This window comes from Hylobates moloch, unplaced genomic scaffold, assembly GCF_009828535.3.
Source record: "Hylobates moloch isolate HMO894 unplaced genomic scaffold, HMol_V3 SCAFFOLD_11, whole genome shotgun sequence".
Classification (NCBI taxonomy): domain Eukaryota; kingdom Metazoa; phylum Chordata; class Mammalia; order Primates; family Hylobatidae; genus Hylobates; species Hylobates moloch.
This window is the reverse complement of record NW_026652286.1, coordinates 42,955,020-42,977,010: the sequence shown is the minus strand read 5'-3', so window position 1 is coordinate 42,977,010 and position 21,991 is coordinate 42,955,020. Positions and strand designations below refer to the sequence as shown.

The window sequence follows — 21,991 nt, the reverse complement described above, 5'->3', positions numbered from 1 at the left end:
GTTTCTTTTAAGGATGCTTTGTTGTTTTCTGTGCAGAAATTCCTCTACATTCTTTGTTAGATTTACTCTTAGACATCTGATTTTTCTGTTATTGTAAATGCTTAAAAAATTTTGTAAAGAAATACAGTGGAATTTTGTAAGTTGACCTTGTATTCAGCAATCTTTACATACTCATTTCTAATAACTTATCAATAGAGTCTTTTGGATTTTCTACTTATACAATCACTAATCTACAAATAATGACTAATTTCATTTTCTAATTCTCATACCGTGTTTCTTTTTCTTGCTTTATAACAGGTTATTAACACAAGGAATCATTTTTATCTTTAGGTACAATTACACTCTTTTTTTTTATGGGAGGTTGTAGGGATTTGTGTGTGACACACATATCATTATCTCATAACAAAAAACAATGGCATTGGTCATCTGAAAATGAAATTTGGATACTATAGAAACAAGAAAACGTCATACAGGAAAGAGCTTCTTATAGAAATAGCACCTAAAACAGAATTTAAATAAATGTTAGTTTTTAGAGGAGGGAAACAAAGAGGTTGACCATTCCAGATAAAACAAGCATTTGAGCAAATGCTTGGAAGAAGGTATACAGATAGAGAACTTTATTTAAGGAACTAGAAGGATGCCAGTGCAGGGCCATATTGAGGGAGAGTTGAGGTGTCATGAGATGGGGCTGTCGAATTAGGCAAGTTCATATCTTTTAGGACCTCCAAAGCCATGAGTATATGTTTGGCCAAAGCTCTCCATTATCCATTGGACCTTTTAACATTCCATTTACATTGAGTGATTTTTCCTCCCTTCTTTCCTTCAAAAAATATTGAAATATAAGTACAGGAAAACTATTATATTTAAAATCATACTGTGGGTCACCTTAATAAGATCTATTCTTAATACTGTAAAAAGAGAAAAAAAATGAATGCTTGAAAAGTGCCTGTGGAAATTACGCCAGCTAGGTACGTAATGTTATTAATATTAGTAATAATTTATGGGGCCTACCCATTAAACATGCCTCAGTTGAAGTAATAGAGTTGTGAGGTATGAGTGCAGATCAACAAGACCAATAATTTCTGCCTTAAGAGTGGATAGAAGAGGACTCTGTACACGTTCCCTTTTATACATACACATTAGTGTCCACCCTCCCTACAAAGATACAAAGATATGTTCATAAGTATGAAAAATAATATCACAACGTTAAATGCTATCAGTAAAACAAGGAGAAAAAGGGTAAAGAGGTCCCGCCAAGATTAGGGGTCAAGAAAAGTCTTTCTAAGCAAGGGTGTTTAAACAGAAAAGGCTAAGAATTAAAACTGGGAATGGGATGAGTGTTTTTACCAGGGGAAAAATATAGGTGAAGGCTGAAGGGTGAGAGACAGCATGGCACATTGAAGACGTGGAAATATTTTGGGTCCAATAGGACTTATGTATGCAAAAAGGGAGGTAAAATGGTTGGAGATGGGGATGGAGAGTTGCACTGAGATGGCTTATGGAGTTCCTATGAGTTGGGTTCAGGAGTGTGTTCATTCTACAGGCAATGGGGAATTCAACTGTTCATTTTAAAGGCAGTGGAGAATTGCCATCAACTGATTTGTGTTTGGAAGATCACACCGGCCACAGCATAGACAACAGATTGGTAGGAAAGTTCTTCAGTGAGTCTGACCAGTGAACAAGTTATTCTGATGATCTAGGCAAAAGATTATCTTGGCTTGGAATGGAGAAAAGGCAAAAAAAGATGGAGAAAGATAATCAGACTGACAAAATAGATATCTAGTAGATAAAATAAAGAGAACTCGGTGACTGATTGGATGTGGTTGGAGAGGAAGGTGAGAGAGAGATGGGGAGAAGGCAGGGATGATGACTTCTAAATTTTTGACATGGCCAACAGAGTGATTTATATGACGTGGAACATAAAACAGACAGGGAGCGGGGTCCAGATTGAAGACCAGAGATGATGAGCTTAGTTGATAATGAAATCAATGGGCTTAGAAATAATGAGTTAGGTGTTGAGTTTGAGGTGCCTGAAGGACACCTATGTCCAATAGACTTTACCATATTTGGAGTTTAGGAGATTGGTCTGGCCTGCTTGGGTGATGAAAGCTATTGGACAAAGTAAGATTACTCATAGTTACTATATAGAGGGGGAAGACAGATTGTCTTCCTGGGCCATAGCTACCAGTAATGTGTGGACTAAAGGACAAGCAGCCTCTCTGCCAACTCCATCCTGTTGACATTTAGTCTCTTCTAGTTCCAAAATATACATTTTAAAATCTGTGTGGAGCTATAAATCCTCCCAGTATTGTCCATTTCACTCTTCTGTTCATGTGCAAATATCTTAAAAGGGTTGTCTACATCTACTCTCTTCATCTCTTCCTAACAAACTCCTCCTCACACTGCTGCATTCAAGATTCCATCCCCCACCCTGTTATCCAGGTAGCCAGTGACCTTTGATTTCAGTCTTTTCACTGCTTGAGCTCTCAGCAGCTTTCTGAACTGCTGACCAATCTTCCTTATCAATATATTTTTTCCTCTCTCTTTTGTGGCACTGTCTACTGGATTTCCTACGTCCTTGGCTCTTCCATTTGTTTTGACTAATAATAATGAACACAAACATTCACTGGAGACTTGCTAGTATCTCATTTTGTTTTTCACATTAAATGCTTTCACATTAAATGCTTATAGTAGTCATACTATTAATAAATGGGTGGACGCAAGTCTGTTTCCTTCTAGAGCCCCATGTTCAAACAAATATGCCACACGGTCTCATTTCTGGAGGGACAGGACATCTATGATTAGCGACCCAAGGAAGAAAGGGTGGGCTTGAGAGGGTGACAGGGAGAGCTAAGGGGCAGCGTAGAGCAGTGGAAAGAGCTCAGATGCTAGAGTCAGGTGGGTCCTTGGTTCTTAAAGGCATCATCCTCAGAGCCGTTGCTCAGGGACGGCCACGAGGCTGCAGATCCCTTATGCGACCACAAGGTGGCAGCATGAAGAAGCAAGAGTCCCTGACACGGCTTCGACCCCCTTGGGTAGTTACTGTGTTCGGAGCGCTGGTATCCCTGCGTGCTTTCTGCTGAGTGCCCACCCCTCCATTCCAGCAGGTCCTCTCTTCCAGCCCCGTTATTCCTCTTCTCTTTTCCACCCCGCGACACAGCCTCCCTCTAGTCTCTTGAGCTGGGCTCAGAGGGATAGTGACAGAGGTCAGTCCCTTTGGGCAGGAGTCAGAGCTCAGCTTTCCTTGGGCGTCTGAGCAGAGCGTCAGTGCCAGGGAGACCCTACTCGTTCACTCTCCATCACTCCACACACTCCCGAGGGGCCCCAGAGAAGCTATAATTGGGCGGCCTCCATGTGCTGGGGAAGCATTGGTGGTGAGCGTCCCAGGCTCAGCCCAGGGAGGTGAGGCAACGGGAAGGTCTGCAGAGACAGGCACAGAAGGCTCATTGCATAAGGAAGCCGGGATTTGATCAGTCAGCTTGGCTGCTTGGAGAGGTCTTCCAGTGTACACCTTTTCCAGATCACAGTAGCCCCGTTCCTGGACCTTGTTCCTACACAAAGGAATTTCTTCAAGCCTGTGAGACCCACTCCAAGCTTTGCCTATCCTTTGTCCCAGGACAGGACTCCTCAGTTCCTGCCTCCTACTCTTCACTTAAGCAAGGCAGGGGAATTACTTTACCAGGAAAAAATGTGCGTGAGTGTGTACGTGTGTGTGTATGTGCACGTGTGTGTTGTGGTGGTGGTGGTGTTGGTGGTGATTGGTGATGAAGAAGGAAACTGAAGCTGGGCTGGAAAGTGGAGTTAGAGGAACACTGTGAAGGGCCTTGTCTGCGTACTGTGGAGTTACTAGTTCTCACTTTATCTGGAAGGCTATGGGAATCACTCCTAACTTGCTCAGCAGGAGCCCGAGGTGTCCAGTTTTGCTGTTTAGATGGCAGTGGTGTGGAAGGTGGTTTGGAATAGACTAGGTTTGGAGGCAGAGAGGTAAGTTGGAAGGCTCCTTTTATAATCAGGGCAGAGTGGATAATATAATGAAGTTGGGAGGAGGTGTATTAAGTAAGAGGAACAGCCCCAATAATTAATTGGAAAAGCTGAATTGCATGTGGGGGTGAAAGAGAAGAGGGGTCAAGATGAGACCAGCTGCCTTGACTTGGGTGATGTGGGTCCTGGGCAGTAGAATTCTCTGAGATCAGGAACAGGTTTGGAAGGGGTCCCTGTTAGAGGCAAGATGAGTGGGAGGCCCATAGGCTATCCAGGTAGAAATATCAAGGAGGTGGTAGGTTATATGGCTGAATCTCAGTACACAGGCTTAGAACAGTGTGGTCTGTGGAGAGAAAGAAGGTGAGCCTGGGACATTGTGTGATCACCAGGGAGAGTAGGTGGAGGGAGGGGTGTGCCTGTGAACACTGTGGAGTAACAGCAGCAGCACTGGCTGATTTTCTGTTCATATCTCAGCTGCATCTGATTTCCATGACGTGCTCCTCTTGCTGAGCACAAGCTGGGACTGACTCTCACCTGGGGCTTGAGAGATCCTGATGGCAGATGCTGTTTATTGTTTGTTTGGGAGCTGGAAATGGAAATGATAGTCACTCTTCATTCACCTCCCTGCCCCCAAGAACACCAGAACAATTTTCCCCAAGGTTCTCTGATTTAAAGCACAAATTTCCTAGGGGAAAGGGGCTTATTGTTTTTTGTTTGTTTGTTTTGTTTTGTTTTTTGAGTTGGAGTCTTGCTCTGTCACCCAGGCTGGAATGCAGTGGGGGTGATCTCGGTTCACTGCAGCCTCTGCCGCCCAGGTTCAAACGATTCTCCTGCCTCAGCCTCCTGAGTAGCTAGGATTACAGGTGTGCTCCACCATGCCCGGCTAACTTTTGCATTTTTAATAGAGGCAGGGTTTCACCGTGTTGGCCTGGCTGGTCTTGAACCCCTGACCTTGTGGTCTGCCCACCTCGGCCTCCCAAAGTGCTGGGATTACAGGCGTGAGCCACTGTGCCCGGCGGGGCTTATTGTTTTTTAAAAAGATTTCCAAAACCCTGCCCTGGCCATTCTGATTTTCTGGGCCTGGAGCAGGACTTGGAGGGATGGTGTTTTCAATTATTTTAGATGTTTCTATCAGGAAAGTTTGAGAAACGGTATTCAGGCCTAAACACAAACATCTCTTGAAATCTCATCCCAGACTGAGCCCCTGCTCCCTATCTTAAATTAGATTATAGAAGGTCTTAAAGGCAGCTATAGACTGAGCCTCTAAATCTGAACCCAGACCCACCCTAACCCCAGCATACATCAGAAGAGCTGGTCAATGTGGACCATTCTGAGCAATCCTACAAGTCTGCTCTGATGGGAAAAGGCTAAGAGCAGTGCCCTGGGCAGCAACATCAGCTCTGAAGATGCAGGACTGTCTTACATGTTTTATGAGTGGGTCTTCACACACTGAGATTCATGGGACAGTAATAGAATCTGCTTGTGCAGCACTGGGACCTTGGAGGGTCAGGGTAAAGCTCAAGGTGTCCAGGAAGTTGTATATAAGGAGAATCAGGGCAGAGAGAGACTAGGGTTCAGAATTACTGGGATGACTTAGTCCTGTTTGTTACTGTCACCACTCCAGTGCCTTCTCCTCATTAGTCCTTTCTGTCCTCTGAGCCACAACTAAATAATGTTTCTACTTTTCCCTTTCCTAGACCCTGGATTTGGGATGCAGAAGCCCCAGCTCTTGGTCCCTGTCATAGCCACTTCAAATGGAACTCTGGTCCACCCAGCATACTTCCTTCTGGTGGGTATCCCTGGCCTGGGGCCTACCATACACCTTTGGCTGGCTTTCCCACTGTGTTTTATGTATGCCTTGGCCACCCTGAGTAACCTGACCATTGTCCTCATCATTCGTGTGGAGAGGCATCTGCATGAGCCCATGTACCTCTTCCTGGCCATGCTTTCCACCATTGACCTAGTCCTCTCCTCTATCACCATGCCCGAGATGGCCAGTCTTTTCCTGATGGGCATCCAGGAGATTGAGTTCAACATTTGCCTGGCCAAGATGTTTCTCATCCATGCTCTGTCAGCCATGGAGTCAGCTGTCCTGCTGGCCATGGCTTTTGACCGCTTTGTGGCCATTTGCCACCCATTGCGCCATGCTTCTGTGCTGACAGGGTGTACTGTGGCCAAGATTGGACTAGCTTCCCTGACCAGGGGGTTTGTATTCTTCTTCCCACTGCCCTTCATCCAGAAGCGGTTGTCCTACTGCCGAACACATAGTCACACACTCCTTCTGTCTGCACCAAGATATTATGAAGCTGTCCTGTACTGATACCAGGGTCAATGTAGTTTATGGACTCTTCATCATCCTCTCAGTCATGGGTGCGGACTCTCTCTTCATTGGCTTCTCATATATCCTCATCCCGCGGGCCGTTTTGGAGCTGTCCTCTTGTGGGGCAGCACTCAAGGCTTTCAACACCTGCATCTCCCACCTCTGTGCTGTTCTGGTCTTCTATGTACCCCTCATTGGGCTCTCGGGGGTGCATAGGCTGGGTGGTCCCACCTCCCTGCTCCATGTGGTTATGGCTAATACCTACTTGCTGCTACCACCCGTAGTCAACCCCCTTGTCTATGGAGCCAAGACCAAAGAGATCCGTTCAAGGGTCCTCCGTATGTTCTCACAAGGTGGCAAGTGAGACACCTTAGTGTCTCACTTCTACTACACTACGGAAGATGGGAATATTAGGATCCTATTGAATGCCTTGGTGATTAAAGCATCAAACCTATTGTGCTGTCTTCTTCCAGCAATTTAAGTAGATCATGTATTCTGTCTCCAGGAATGTGTCAGTACTGAACTTATGACCCTGTCTGGACATCCTGGAGAATGACTGCACTAGTCCCTCTACCATGGTGGTCTTGCCTTCTCCTTCTCTCTCAGCTAGAAAATACATCTAATTTTGACATGGGAGGCTGTAAAGATCACACCTCATGGTTCATTCCAGTCTTGAAGTATGATTTTAATGTTCTCGCCCCCATGTGCCCATGTTGGTGAATTTGCATGGACTATATAAAAGTTATTGCAAAGACCCTAAAGTGGTTACCCAGCCATAATCAGGGGTTAATGAAGGTATTTGGGGAATAGTAACTGGAGAGACAGCAACAAGACAAGAGGCAGCTCACATGCAATGTGGAAGTTTCTGTATGCAGGAGGGTGTGTTGGAAGATTTCACAAATCTGCCAATTTGCATCTGTGTGGCTCTATACGACTATTTGTCCATAAGAGTGCCATGTATTCTGGTTGTGGGTGTGAAGGTGTGGGTGTGTTTATGTGGACACATGTGCTTTTCAGTGTGCATATATGTGAGAGAGAGGGTGCACCCATGGAATACGTACTGGCTGTGTCCTGGTGAGTGTGGTAGCTATGTCCTGGCATGTGTATGTTTCATGAGTCGTGTCTCTGATTGTGCATTTGTATTTCTGTGGTATCTGTTAGTTGGTATATGATATGTGTCTACGTGAGAATGCTGGTGTCTGTATCTGTATGGTGGGCAGTACCTTTATGTGTATCTGGTAAGAATGCTGCCTCTATCTTTTCTTCATATTTGTAATATGTGAATGTGGTGCATGAGTGTGTGGAATGTGTAGTATTGGGATGTCTGTATCTTTCAGCGTGTTTGGGCATATGTCTACTGTGCATAATATTTGTGATGTAAAACCATTTTGTGTGGTATATGTGTTATCAGTTGTAAGTCGATGAAATGTATGTCTGAATTCTGTGTGCATATTGTTGGTACTGATAGTATTTTCGTGCATGTCTGGTATATATGTTTTAAGGCAAACTTTCTTTGTGTGTTGGGTGTGTATGTGACACAAAAGTGGGAACAGCATCTGTATTTCTGAGCATTGATTGATGTGTGGTGTCTGTATATATCTTGGAATGGAGGAGGGAGATTGAAGAATTCTGGCTGTGAGCAGCAGAAATAATTTCCAAAGTTGAGTGACATGACTCTAAGATGCCCAGTTTCTCGGCCTGGGGTCAGCCTGGGTGACAGCTCAGTCTGTGGGAATGAAAGGAAACATGGTGCTTCCTTGCTTCACCTTTTCACAGGCCAGACCACAGCTTCTTCATCCTGAACACAAGGATTTCAAGGGCTTTTGTTACCTCTTCCTACCTTTCCTGCCTCTGCTATCTGAGGCACTGGCCTCCCTAAACCCTGCCCTCCTGCCTCAGTAGCAGGTCATGGTATCCTCACCTCTCCCTTCCCTTTTTGGCTTGTCTGCCAAGCATATATAAAAAGCCTCGGTTCCCCATCTCTACTAAAAATACAACAATTAGCCGGGTGTGGTGGCGCGTGCCTGTAGTCCCGGCTAGTTGGGAGGCTGAGGCAGGAGAATCACTTGAACCCGGGAGGCAGAGGTTGCAGTGAGCCGAGATCACACCACTGCACTCCAGCCTGGTGACAGAGCGAGACTCTGTCTCAAAAAAAAAAAAGCCTTGGTCATAGAGAGTTTCTCCTAATCCCTCTAGGAAAGCAAGGGTGGAGGGGAAGCCAGTCAGTCTCCCTTCTGTTGCCCTGTGGAAACTCCCTTAAGGCAGGAAGCTGAAAAAACTAGAGTTCACCTCATTATTCACCTTGTCTCATGTCTCACTGTCCTTCCACATGTCTCACTGTTACTCCGTATTGGATGGAAGTAGAAGTCCCTTTGGTATTTTTTAAAGTCTTTGCCATGTCTAAGTTAATGAGGTTAATGGAGGCAGCAGAGATGGCTCCAGGGTTCTGATAGCAAGTGTCAGGCTGCATGCTCTGTAGGCACCAGAAACTCTTGTCACCAGTAATTTTGATGTGGTCTAGTTAGAATGGTCTGATTTGCCATTATCTATTTTAGCATAGCTTGATTTAGCATGTCCTGTGTTCTGAATTTAAAACTTACAGTTGTGAAACTGATCAGTAAAAAATAAGGGGAGACCAACTAAAAATCATGTTGTTCTATTTATAGATGTAGTTTTTACTTATTTCAAAATACAAGGTATTTAGTTTTACATTCAAATTGTTCTCTAACTCTCTAAAATGTTCTCTGACTATTTTTGCCGTTAAGAGAGAAACCAGATGTCACTGGTCTTACGTGGCTGGTGTTGGGGGTAGGGAAGGTTAAAGAAACCAGGTTCTCTGTCCTCAGCCAGAAGTTCAGTAATCCAAGGCCAGAGAGTGGATGGCAGAGGCACTGTCCCTGGGGACCTTGGTTATAAGTTAGCCAGACACAGGGACCAGAGCCTGGGAGACGAAAAAAGATGTAGCCCTAGGGCTTTGGGAAGAGGAGGATGGACCCAGTGAATTCCACGCTCAGCAAGGACCTAAACAGTGTCCCCCAAAGGAGAGAAGGCAGGACAGAAAGAACACTTCAGGATGGAAGCGGGCTGACACTTAACCGTGGAGTGTCTCTGCAAACTTCCTTTGCCATTCTCCTGTTTGAGTTTGATAAACCTGAGAAGAGACTTGGATAAAGACCGTCATGAAGACTACACTAATGAGTTTCTTCTAGCTTTTTTCTATTCACTTTCCCTATCTAACTTCACATTGGGAGTTGGCATGAGGATCCCAGCAGCCCATCAGGGGAGGACTCTAGAGACCCCTTTCCCCATTGCCTCTCCTCCCCATACCCCCAGGCATATCCTCCCAGGGCACAGAAGCTGAGAAGCAGTCCAGAACCACAGTGGGCTAGTGAGGGGTACCTGCTGATGTACCCTTTGGACAGCATTCTGCCCCACCCTGCAGGAAGAAGCAGAAGGAGGGAGGGGGTAAGGCAGAGAATAAATAACCCTGACCAGGGAGGTCCAAGGGAGTAGGCGGAGACAGAGAGGCTGTATTTCAGTGCAGCCTGCCAGATCTCTTCTGGAGGAAGACTGGACAAAGGCGGTCACACGTTCCTTCCATACAGTTGAGGTGAGTGCAGGAGGCCAGGGGCATCTCCAGGTGCATGGGTTACTTGCAGCTAGGGGTCTCCTGTTAGACTTGCTGAGTGCATGAGAAGCCAGGCTGTGAAGAACCAGAAGTGTGAGACGTGTAGGAAGCCCCTGACTCAAAGGACAGGCAGCCTTAGTGATCTCTATGTTTGTGTGATGAACAGAAGCATGTGGGTGTTGCAGGTAGCCCAAGGGTAGTTTTCAAGCAGTTTTTCAGTGATTAGTTTACTAGTATACCCATCTAGAGGCTGGCAGGGGCTGATGTGAATGAGGACAGATGACAGGCTGGGCTGGGGTTAGACTGGGGCTGCACTGGGGTTGGGTTGGGGTTTGGTGTGTGAACAGGTGAACGTGGTTGAAGCTCAGTCTATGACTGAGGGTGAGGCTGCAGCTGGGGTGGAAGTGGGGCTCTGAGTGAGGTTGGGCTCATTCGATGCTGTACATCAGGAGTCAGGCTGTGGCTGAGACTGGGACTTAGTAATCTTCCTGGGGCTCCGATCTCAGCTTGGTCTGTGTTTAGGATCAGGATTCAGTCTTCAGCCCATTTAAAAAGTAGATTAGTGTCCACATGGCAGCACCCCTTGCCTTGTACTCTTTACCCTAGAAACACTAAGTCAGTTTCAGCTTTCCAAACAAGGTCTGTTCTTTTTCTCTCTGGCTCTTTGTATTAGCCAGGATGTATTTTTATTTTTTATTTTTTATTTTTTTATTTTATTTATTTATTTTTTTGAGATGGAGTCTCGCTCTGTCGCCCAGGCTGGAGTGCAGTGGTGCAGTCTCGGCTCACTGCAAGCTCCGCCTCCCGGGTTCACGCCATTCTCCTGCCTCAGCCTCTCCAAGTAGCTGGGACTACAGGCGCCCGCCACCACGCCCGGCTAATTTTTTTTTGTATTTTTAGTAGAGATGGGGTTTCACCATGGTCTCGATCTCCTGACCTCGTGATCCGCCCCCCTCGGCCTCCCAAAGTGCTGGGATTACAAGTGTGAGCCACCGCGCCTGGCCCAGGATGTATTTTTAAAAACAAACTAGATCAGGTCTGTTGCTGAAATTCCCCCAAGTCACTCAGAATTAAACCAAAGCTCCTTGCCATACCCTGCAGGACCCTGTTACCTGATGAGGTCCTTGCCCTCCTCTCATCTCATCTTCTCAAACTCTCTTGTGCTCTTGATGCTCTGGCCACCTTGACCTTCCTTTTATTCCATGAATCCCCCAATATCATTCTTGCCGGGGGACCCTTTTCTCTTGCTGTCTCCCACGGTTGGAATGCACTTTCCCTGGATCTTAGAATGGCTAGTGTTTTGTCATCACATGTCACATCCTTAAGAGAGGCCTTTACTGACTCCTGTTTCCAGTATGAGTGTCCTGCACCCATCTTCCTCTGTCCTATCACTCTGTCTTTCTTTCGTGCCCTTATCTTCATCTGAAATTTTATTTGTTTACTTCTCATTATTGGCCTCATGTTATATGAGCTCCATAAAAGCCATCATCTTGTCTGATTTATCTACTGTTTCATCTCTAGTTTTTGACTCTCAATATGTTTTTGTTGTCTAACTGAATGCTGCTGTGCCCCGCCCCATTAACTGCCTGTGCTGCTGCCCCATTACCTGCCTGCAGCAGGTCCCGCTGCCATGGCTTAAATGTCACCTCCTCAGGGAAGCCCTTGGAGCCTAAAAAGCTTGCCGAGCTATTGTTGTCTTTGCTTCTGAGGCTCTTTTGCTTACCCTTGTCCCAGAATTTATCATAATGTGCCGTGATGGCTGCATATTCGTCTCAATTTCTCCCCATCCTTGGAAGGCTGGAACGATATCTCTGGTACTTAGCGGAGTCTGGCACAGAAGTCCATCAATGATTGTTGAAAAAATGACTACACTGATCAAAATCCCACTTTGGGCATTTCCCTTGCCTTACATTTGCTTGCAGCCAGAGTAGCTCTAAAGGGAACTGGTAACTAGGCACAGCTTTGCAGATCTTTAGAACACTTACCTGGTCCTACTCAGGAAGTGGAGGAGCAGAGACCTGAACTCTAGGAACTCTGCCTAGGGGTGATTTTAGGTGGTCAGGCTGACTTGAGTGAGCAGGGTGGGGTGAGGGCTCACTTTGCTTTCTGGGAGTTAGAAATTGCTCTCTCTCGTCTTTCCATTTTCATCTTGGCCATTTTAAGAAGAGTAGCCAACACCTTGCAAGGGTTCATCTGCTTTATTAAATACAAGCAAGGTGTGGGGCACAGTGGGTGCAGATAATTTGAATGGAAGTAATTCTGGGGCTACTACCCTCACTAAGTTTTAGGGAAGGGACTCTATTTAAGAATCAAGTGACAAGCTCATCCAGTCCTTGCCAGCCACAGCATTGCCCCTGAGGTCTGCCTTCCCTCTCTGTGCCTGGGAAGAGGAGCCAGAGGCTCCCAGGTATGTCTGGGCTTCTCCCCAAGGACATTCTTTTCTAAATATTCCCAGAGGCCGACAGCAGCGCCAGAGGCCCCCACTCCATTGCTCTGGGCATGAAACATTCTGTGTGTTTAGCCCAGATAATGACAGTGACAATGAATCTCCTCCTTGTTCTCCTTCCACACTGAACCTAAGTGGGGAGAGCTGGTCATGTGTCCTGAGTCCAAGAGGGGCCCCTGGACTCATGGGTCCTCAGTGTTGGATTCCTGAGAGATTAATATTGAAATAGTGCTTACAAAGCAAAGTCCCTTCTTAAGGAGATGGAGAGGAGCAGGGCAGTAGCTTGGCATATTGTAAAGCAATGGATTTAGCATTGAGGGCTCTAACTAACCCCCAACATCCTTATCTGTCAAATAGGATTAATGATATCTGCTTGACAGGTGGATGAGAGGCTCTAATTAGATAATAAGGAAATACTTGGTAGAGGACAAGCCTTTTAATCTCCATTGTGGGGCCTATCCGTGTCACAGCCTTTGGAGTTAGGGCTGAAAGAGGAGGTGAGTGCCCCAAGTTCCAGTGCAGAAGAGTCTTCTTTGCAGCCCTCTTGGTTTCCCTTCTAAGAGTATACCCAGGGCAGCTGTGCTACTTACCAAGCCCTTCTTATACCTTGCCCTTTGGGTGGATTTTATTAGCTTTCAGAAGGTGCAGCAAAATTAAAGGCAGCCCAGAATGAGGGAAACTGTATAGGCCTTGGTATGAGACTATCTAGGTTAAGTTTCTGCATTGCCAGTAACCTGTTAAACTTTGGTTATGTTATTTAACGTCTTCGAGCCTCAGTTTTCTCACCCATAATATAGAAAGGATCCACAGTACTCACCCATAATATAGAGAGGATCTATGGTGCAGCGAGAAGGATGTTGATGACTTTGGCCCCTTTGCCTGAAGTTCTAGGTTAAATCTGGTTTCTCTGCCTTAAACTTTCCCTTCCCAGCAGATTGAATTAAACACCCTCACCTTCTGCAGAGCTGTTCCCAGATTAGAGATAATATTTATACAGATGGCACTGTATAGTTTCTGTCATTTTGTAGGTGCTCAATAATCTATGTTCATATTATAAAAACAACAAAATCAGGGTTAAAGATGACCTCATTGTTCTCTTGGGTCAGAAGAGATAGGGCTAATAGGCTAATGGTACACCTTTGGAGTACCAGCTCACTGAGTTCTAATTACTAACAGCTGCTCAAGCTAGAAGGCCATCTGGAAGTCATCTGGTCCCTCTGCCTGTCTCGTGGAGGGACTATGGAACATTGGGATGCTTCAGGGCTGGCCAGTCTGAAGGGTGGCACTTGGGCCCTCTGGCTGGCTCCCTCTCCATCCCTTCATTTCTCTCCTGCTGTCTGGTCTATCTCTCTGACTGCTTTTTCACGGGTCTATGAGAAGGAGTTCTAGGGAAGAATGTGAGGATTGGCTGGTGAGTGGGGCTGGGCTGGCATTAGGAGACAGAGTTCTGAAGCCCTGGGGGAAGGAAGGAAGAGGACTGAAGGCCTCCACGTGGATTTCCAGTCTTTACAGCTGGGAGCTCCTGTTCCCCTATTCCTGAGAAAAGGCTAAGATGTCCTTCATAGTTCCTGAAGAAACATTCCTGGAACTTGCTAAGATAGTTCAACTTATTCACAGAAAATCTCAGCACAGGGCTATTCCTTGGGGATTAGAGCAGTGTGTGGGCTTTCTAAAAAAGAAAGAAAAATGCTTTGTTAGTTTATTTCTTCTTGATTGTGCCTTATTTTAAAAATAATTTAGTTCTAACTTCCTCCACAGCTCAAAACCATCTCATTGAGTTTTAATTACTAACAGCTGCTCAAGCTGGACGGCCATCTGGAAGTCATCTGGTCCCTCTGCCTGTCTCGTGGAGGGACTGTTGAACATCGGGACGCTTCAGGGCTGGCCAGTCTGAACAGTAGCACTTGAGCTCTCTGGCTGGCTCCTTCTCCATCCGTTCATTTCTCTCCTGCTGTAGTCTTCTGGGGTCCAGGCTGATATTTTAGCTCCAGCGATAGCCGCCCATTTTATACTGCCTAGGCACCTCCCTCCCAGGCCAGCTGAATCTTCCTTTTGTTGATTTCTGGTATCTTTGTATCAGTGCCCAGTCTTGCTATTGTGAGAAATTGACTGCTAGTAAATATGTGTGTGTATGAGTGTGTACATAGAGGCCGAGTGGTGATTAAGGTGACAAACTTGGGGAATTGAAAAGTATATGAAATTTCATGCATTTTCAGAGACCTTGTTGCCCATTTTTGTGGAAAACAATGCACTATGTGTACTCTGATTTGGTTTTTACAATTCCTTTAGACATTCCTTATCTCATACAATTTCACAGCAGCACTTTGCAGTTATTATCATTCACTGCATTTATTTAGCACCAAGACTTGTGTTCTAAGCCCCAGGATTCTGCTTACCATATCACTCTACCTTCAGAGGCAATAGTGTTGCATATGCCCAGCCAGTTCTTTCCCAGTATGTTCCCTAAGACAGCACATTTTTTTAATCCTGAGTATCAACCTGCTCTGCCATATCTGTTCATGTAAAACTGATGGATAGCATGGATATCTGACCTTCTGCAGTACCAGAACCTTCTTGCCAGTGTTTCCAGGTGAGGGTTCTTAGGTCTATCCTGCTCTTAGGCACAAATTGTGCTGCATGTCCACTTTGCATTTATTAGGACCAAGACCTTGCAGCTGCTCTGTTTTTTTTAATATATATTTCTGTGGCCCTCTGGCTCCTTGGGTAAGAAAGGACTTTTCTGTTTGACCCTAAAGATTGTTTTTACAAAATTAAAATTGCACTGACCTTCCAAACATTATCTCATCCTTCTCAAAATTCTCTCTAGTACAGATAACAGGCAGTCTTAACTATGCCCTTGGCTGTGTTACCCTCATGAGATGTATACTAAGAAACTCTCCTGTTGATAAAACTCATTTTCATCTTCCAAAAACATTAACTAAACAATTAATAAATATAATAAGGTTCCTGGTGTTCAGGAGCTCATAATTCAGGGGAAAATATAGCACTAATTATAGTTACTATTATCAAGAGGGTAAATACTTTAAAAAGACCTAAATAGTGTTCTCTTTGAGCACAGAACAGTAAACATTTAATTATGCCTAGGTAAAAGAGGCTTAGGAAAAGTAGTATAGGAGAGAGACAGTAAGCCAGGATGCAAACAATGAGTGCGGGAAGTCAAGGAGGAAGATTTGGGAGGAACAGTTTTTCTTGACAAGGGGATGAGAAGTAAAAAAAGATAGAAAGACACAGAGTCATGGGAATCAAGGCTATATTTGTCAAATAGCATGAACTCCAATGTGGCTAGATCATAGGGATCATGGTGAGGAGTGGTGAGGGAGGAACCCAGGCCCGGGTGATGAAAGACAGACCTTTAGCCACGTCATAAGAAGTTTAGTCTTTATTCTAGAACCAATATGGAGTTTCAAGGGTATTTTTACAAATAATAGGGAGCGAGCTGGTTTCATCTGGTTAGATTGTTGGGACTTTGTGGATGAGGAAGGTTACCCTAGAGACGTGGCAGTCAGGATCAGAGAACCTCGCTTGTATGATGGTTCAGGCCACCATAACAGAAAAAAAGAAACACTGGAGGAAAATGGTTAACAGCAACAGATATTATTTTTTGCATACTTACTATGTGTGAGGTATTGTGTTAAGTGCTTTACATTTATCATCTCATTTAATCTTCACATTGACCCCCTATTATCCAGGGACTATTATAATCATTTTAATGATGAGGATGCTGAGGCTTAGAAAGGTTAAATGATTTACCCCAGATCACACAGGTCTAGAGATTTTAGACTGGGTTTAGAATGATTGATGCATTGATTTCAAGGATCATGGTTTCAATGGCTATATAATACTCCCTCTGAAAAAGTTTGTTTTTTGAACATGGAGAGTTTGATGTGCTTGAAAGACGATCAGGTGAACCCTTTTAGTAAGTCTTCAGAATTATGAACCTGGATTGCAAAAGAGAATTCAGGGTTCATTAAATAGGTTTGGGGATCAATTGTTTATACAACAAAAATGGATTTACTGAAGGGGATGAGATGGCCCAGGAAGAGAATATAGAACAGGAAGAGCACTGAAGATATAATTTTGGAGAGAAGAGTGAAGATCCAGAAACGAAACCAATAATTAGTGATTAGAGAGAGCCGAGGAACAGCAGGAAGGAGAGGGAGAAGCTCTAAGAAGCAGGAAACTGCTCCTGGTGCCACATGCTGCAGAGAAGCTGCAGCAACGAGAGGGGATGTTGATGACTTCGGCCCTTTGCCTGAAGTTCTAGGTTAAATATGGTTTCTCTGCCTTAAACCTTCCCTTCCCAGCAGATTGAATTAAACTCTCTCACCCTCTGTTCTACTATTCATGCTCCCATTGTTTTCCCACTAATTTCTGTCTGGTCTGAGGAAACCTCTGGGTGACCGCTTGATGCTGGTACAAAGATTTGTGACACAACCTGAGCCCACGGGACCTCTGCTGATACTGGCCATGAACTCTGACTTACACTCAGCCGCTTTCTGGTAACCCATGCAGAAACCCCTACCCCAGCTCTCAAACATTCCAGGGCCAAATCTGTGTAAAAACTACAATAAACATGATCTAATAAATACAAGTTGAGTCTCCCTAATCCAAACATCCAAAATCTGAAATGCTCCAAAATCTGAAACTTTTGGAGCACCAACATGATGCTCAAAGAGAATGCTCACTGGAGCATTTCAAATTTTGGATTTTTGCATTAGGGATGCTGAGCTGGGTATGTATAATGCAAATATTCCAAAATAAAAAAAAATCCCAAAATAAAAAAAAATGTGGTTTCAAGCATTTCAGATAAGGGCTACTCTGTAGTAGGAACACATGAATATTTGTAGATGGAGGAAAGAAAGGGAGGGAGGGAGGGAATCAGTTCACTCTTAACAGAGACATACGATCTGAGATGACCCAAGTCTGACATTTTCCACCTCAGTAATATCAAATCATTTTTATAGTCAGATTCAGTTCATTTGCAGACTGAATTCTGCTATAGGATTGATTACGCCTCCAGTGCTTCTAATGCCATCACCCCTCAGGGTTATTATTCTAGTTGTATCAATCTCACTTGCTTAGATTGGGCGGGTCTCCTAGAAGCAGAACCTGAGGTGGGGGTTCTTGTCCAAATGACATATTGAGGGAGTACATGGCCATGAGAAGAAGAAGGAGGGAATCCTGGTAGGGCAGGGGAAGAAAGCTAAGCAGGGCTGTGGTCTCAGCTGGAGACAAGCCTCAGGCTGGTTCCTTGGGAAGCTCTGAAGTACAAATTGCATCAAAGTGTTTGTTGCACCCAGAGGCAATGGGGCTTGCCTTTGGTACCCCTTATGTCAGGCAGCCACTGGCCTCTAGATGTGCATCATGGGGGCACAGTGTAACCCTCCTGAGTGAGGTGCCTCCCATTTGACCAAGGACAATCCTCTGGAAAGAAGGGGAGCTGTGAGCCCTTAGCACTCAATGCTCAGTGCAGATGGGAGATGGTTACATTGGCTTTATGAATGGGGTCTGGCTGGGACACCAATGGTATCCACTATAGCCATCATTCTTTATTTGAAATAAACTGAGTAGTCTGAACAAGTGTGAAGCTTTGGGTGGTCATTTGGACAAGAAGGTAACATAGAGTTAGAGTTCAGGATTAATTTAGGGTCAGTTTTTTATTGGATTACGGTTTGTCATAATAAAATAGAATATGAATTGTGACTTGAATATCATCAATTCAATCTTTAAGATTGAAATGGTTATTAAAAGGTCAAATATTAAGTTACGGTTAAATCTAGAATTGGGGAGATCATTAGATTAATGATAGGGTTAGGTTTCAGTATTAATCTGTTACTACTAGTGTTGTTACACTTGGACTGGAATTTTTTCTTAAAGATAGTCTAATGATATGCTTAGAATTGCAGTTACTATTAAGCATAGGGAAGCATAAAGGTAAGCTAGGATAGAGGAAATGGTGAGATATTTTTATCACCTAAGATTCTTTTATATTCAGCCAGTAGCCTTTCTTTGGAGAACTAAATGATTTGGAATATGCTTAAAATTTTTGTCTTAGTCTTTCACTTGCTGTCAGGATTAACAATACAGATGGGGTTAGTAAGTAGGACTGGATGAACTTGTGTCTGGTTCTTGAATTATGTCAGATTATGTGAGATTGCATTTAGAAAATGATTAGAATTTGCATAAGAAATGGAATTAGAGTTTGAGTTAGAGAACAGGATGTCAGGATAGAGTGAGGTGTTAGGTATTGGGATTCTTATGGATCTGACAATGGCTTATCTTTGCATTCCAGCCTCTACCTGCCTGGTGCTGGTCACAGTTCAGCTTCTTCATGATGGTGGATCCCAATGGCAATGAATCCAGTGCTACATACTTCATCCTAATAGGCCTCCCTGGTTTGGAAGAGGCTCAGTTCTGGTTGGCCTTCCCATTGTGCTCCCTCTACCTTATTGCTGTGCTAGGTAACTTGACAATCATCTACATTGTGCGGACTGAGCACAGCCTGCATGAGCCCATGTATATATTTCTTTGCATGCTTTCAGGCATTGACATCCTCATCTCCACCTCATCCATGCCCAAAATGCTGGCCATCTTCTGGTTCAATTCCACTACGATCCAGTTTGATGCTTGTCTGCTACAGATGTTTGCCATCCACTCCTTATCTGGCATGGAATCCACAGTGCTGCTGGCCATGGCCTTTGACCGCTATGTGGCCATCTGTCACCCACTGCGCCATGCCACAGTGCTTACATTGCCTCGTGTCACCAAAATTGGTGTGGCTGCTGTGGTGCGGGGGGCTGCACTGATGGCACCCCTTCCTGTCTTCATCAAGCAGCTGCCCTTCTGCCGCTCCAATATCCTTTCCCATTCCTACTGCCTACACCAAGATGTCATGAAGCTGGCCTGTGATGACATCCGGGTCAATGTTGTCTATGGCCTTATTGTCATCATCTCTGCCATTGGCCTGGACTCACTTCTCATCTCCTTCTCATATCTGCTTATTCTTAAGACTGTGTTGGGCTTGACACGTGAAGCCCAGGCCAAGGCATTTGGCACTTGTGTCTCTCATGTGTGTGCTGTGTTCATATTCTATGTACCTTTCATTGGATTGTCTATGGTACATCGCTTTAGCAAGCGGCGTGACTCTCTCCTGCCCATCATCTTGGCCAATATCTATCTGCTGGTTCCTCCTGTGCTCAACCCAATTGTCTATGGAGTGAAGACAAAGGGGATTCGACAGCGCATCCTTCGACTTTTCCATGTGGCCACACACGCTTCAGAGCCCTAGGTGTCATTGATCAAACTTCTTTTCCATTCAGAGTCCTCTGATTCAGATTTTAATGTCAACATTTTAGAAGACAGTATTCAGAAAAAAAATTTCCTTAATAAAAATACAACTCAGATCCTTCAAATATGAAACTGGTTGGGGAATTTCCATTTTTTCAATATTATTTTCTTCTTTGTTTTCTTGCTACATATAATTATTAATACCCTGACTAGGTTGTGGTTGGAGGGTTATTACCTTTCATTTTACCATGCAGTCCAAATCTAAACTGCTTCTACTGATGGTTTACAGCATTCTGAGATAAGAATGGTACATCTAGAGAACATTTGCCAAAGGCCTAAGCATGGCAAAAGAAAAATAAACACAGAATATAATAAAATGAGATAATCTAGCTTAAAACTATAACTTCCTCTTCAGAACTCCCAACTGCATTGGATCTCAGAAAAAGACTGTCTTCAAAATGACTTCTACAGAGAAGAAATAATTTTTCCTCTGGACACTAGCACTTAAGGGGAAGATTGGAAGTAAAGCCTTGAAAAAAGTACATTTACCTACGTTAAAGAAAGTTGACACACTCTGTTCTGAGAGTTTTCACAGCGTATGGACACTGTTTTTCCTATTTAATTTTCTTATCAACCCTTTACTTAGGCAAATATATTATTAATACCCTCATTGTAGCCATGGGAAAATTGATGTTCAGTGGGGATCAGTGAATTAAATGGGGTCATACAAGTATAAAAATTAAAAAAAAAAAAGACTTCATGCCCAATCTCATATGATGTGGAAGAACTGTTAGAGAGACCAACAGGATAGTGGGTTAGAGATTTCCAGAGTCTTACGTTTTCTAGAGGAGGTATTTAATTTCTTCTCACCATCCAGTGTTGTATTTAGGAATTTCCTGGCAGCAGAACTCGTGGCTTTAATCCCACTAGCTATTGCTTATTGTCCTGGTCCAATTGCCAATTACCTGTGTCTTGGAAGGAGAAGTGATTTCTAGGTTCACCATTATGGAAGATTCTTATTCGGAAAGTCTGGCATAGGGCTTATAGCAAGTTACTTATTTTTAAAAGTTCCATAGGTGATTCTGATAGGCAGCGAGGTTAGGGAGCCACCAGTTATGATGGGAATGATGGAATGGCAGATGTTGAAGATAACATTGGCCTTTTGAATGTGACTCGTAGCTGGAAAGTGAGGGAATCTTCAGGGCCATGCTTTATTTGGGGCTTTGTGTAGTATGGAATAGGGACTTTGAGACCAGGAAAGCGATCTGACTTAGGCATGGGAATCAGGCATTTTTGCTTCTGAGGGGCTATTACCAAGGGTTAATAGGTTTCATCTTCAACAGGATATGACAACAGTCTTAACCAAGAAACTCAAATTACAAGTACTAAAACATGTGATCATATATGTGGTAAGATTCATTTTATTTTTCAATCCTCAGGTTCACTGATATGGATCCCTATAACACGCTTTCATCCCCTTTTGTAATGGATATCATGTTTGGAAATGCCTATTTAATACTTGTATTTGCTGCTGGACTGTAAGCCCATGAGGGCACTGTTTATTATTGAATGTCATCTCTGTTCATCATTGACTGCTCTTTGCTCATCATTGAATCCCCCAGCAAAGTGCCCAGAACATAATAGTGCTTATGCTTGATACCGGTTATTTTTCACCAAACCTGATTCCTTCCGTCCTGAACACATAGCTAGGCAATTTTCCAGCCTTCTTTGAGTTGAGTATTATTAAATTCTAGCCATTACTTCCAATGTGATTGGAAGTGACATGTGCCACTTCCATACCTGGCTCATAAAACCCTCCTATGTGCAGCCTTTCATGTTGACATTAAATGTGACTTGGGAAGCTATGTGTTACACAGAATAAATCACCAGAAGCCTGGATTCCTAAAAAAACTGTGCAGAGCCAAACCTCTGTCATTTGCAACTCCCACTTGTATTTGTACCAGGCAGTTGGATAAGTGAAAAATAAAGTACTATTGTGTCAAGTCTCTGAAAATGATTTTGTTGTTCTTAAAGCATTCTAGCCTTGTAAATAAAACACTAATTTCATAGTTGTTGAATAAACAGATTGAAAACTAAAGGAAATAATAACTGAAAACTGAAGGGCTCAGAAAAGTCTGCTCTTCATCCTTTATGCTTACATAAGAGGTATATTTATACCTACATAAGAGATACAAATTTATCAAAGAAGGAACTATTTCCTTACGCTAGCATAATTATCACAAAGTCCTTATTAATCATTATAACATCAAGCTGTGTCTCATATAGGTTTCTATTAGTTTGCTTTGGA

The 21,991-nt window shown here is 43.9% G+C and overlaps 1 protein-coding gene across 4 annotated transcripts; it reads left to right on the top strand.

Moving 5' to 3' along the window:
* Window positions 1-2,975: 2,975 nt before the first annotated feature.
* On the top strand, window positions 2,976-21,697 carry LOC116477364 (olfactory receptor 51E1). 4 transcript variants are annotated; one of them, XM_058446866.1, is made up of 3 exons: window positions 2,976-3,035; window positions 5,679-5,770; window positions 18,689-19,684. In XM_058446866.1, exons 2-3 carry the CDS (start codon window positions 5,693-5,695, stop codon window positions 19,682-19,684), a joined length of 1,074 nt encoding a protein of 357 aa, XP_058302849.1. In that variant the 5' UTR covers window positions 2,976-3,035; window positions 5,679-5,692. The 4 variants fall into 4 exon arrangements, with proteins under 4 accessions (XP_058302849.1, XP_058302847.1, XP_058302848.1 ...); XM_058446864.1 differs by having other exon boundaries at window positions 2,987-3,107; XM_058446865.1 differs by lacking the exon at window positions 2,976-3,035 and adding an exon at window positions 3,131-3,206.
* The last annotated feature ends 294 nt before the right edge of the window (window positions 21,698-21,991 follow it).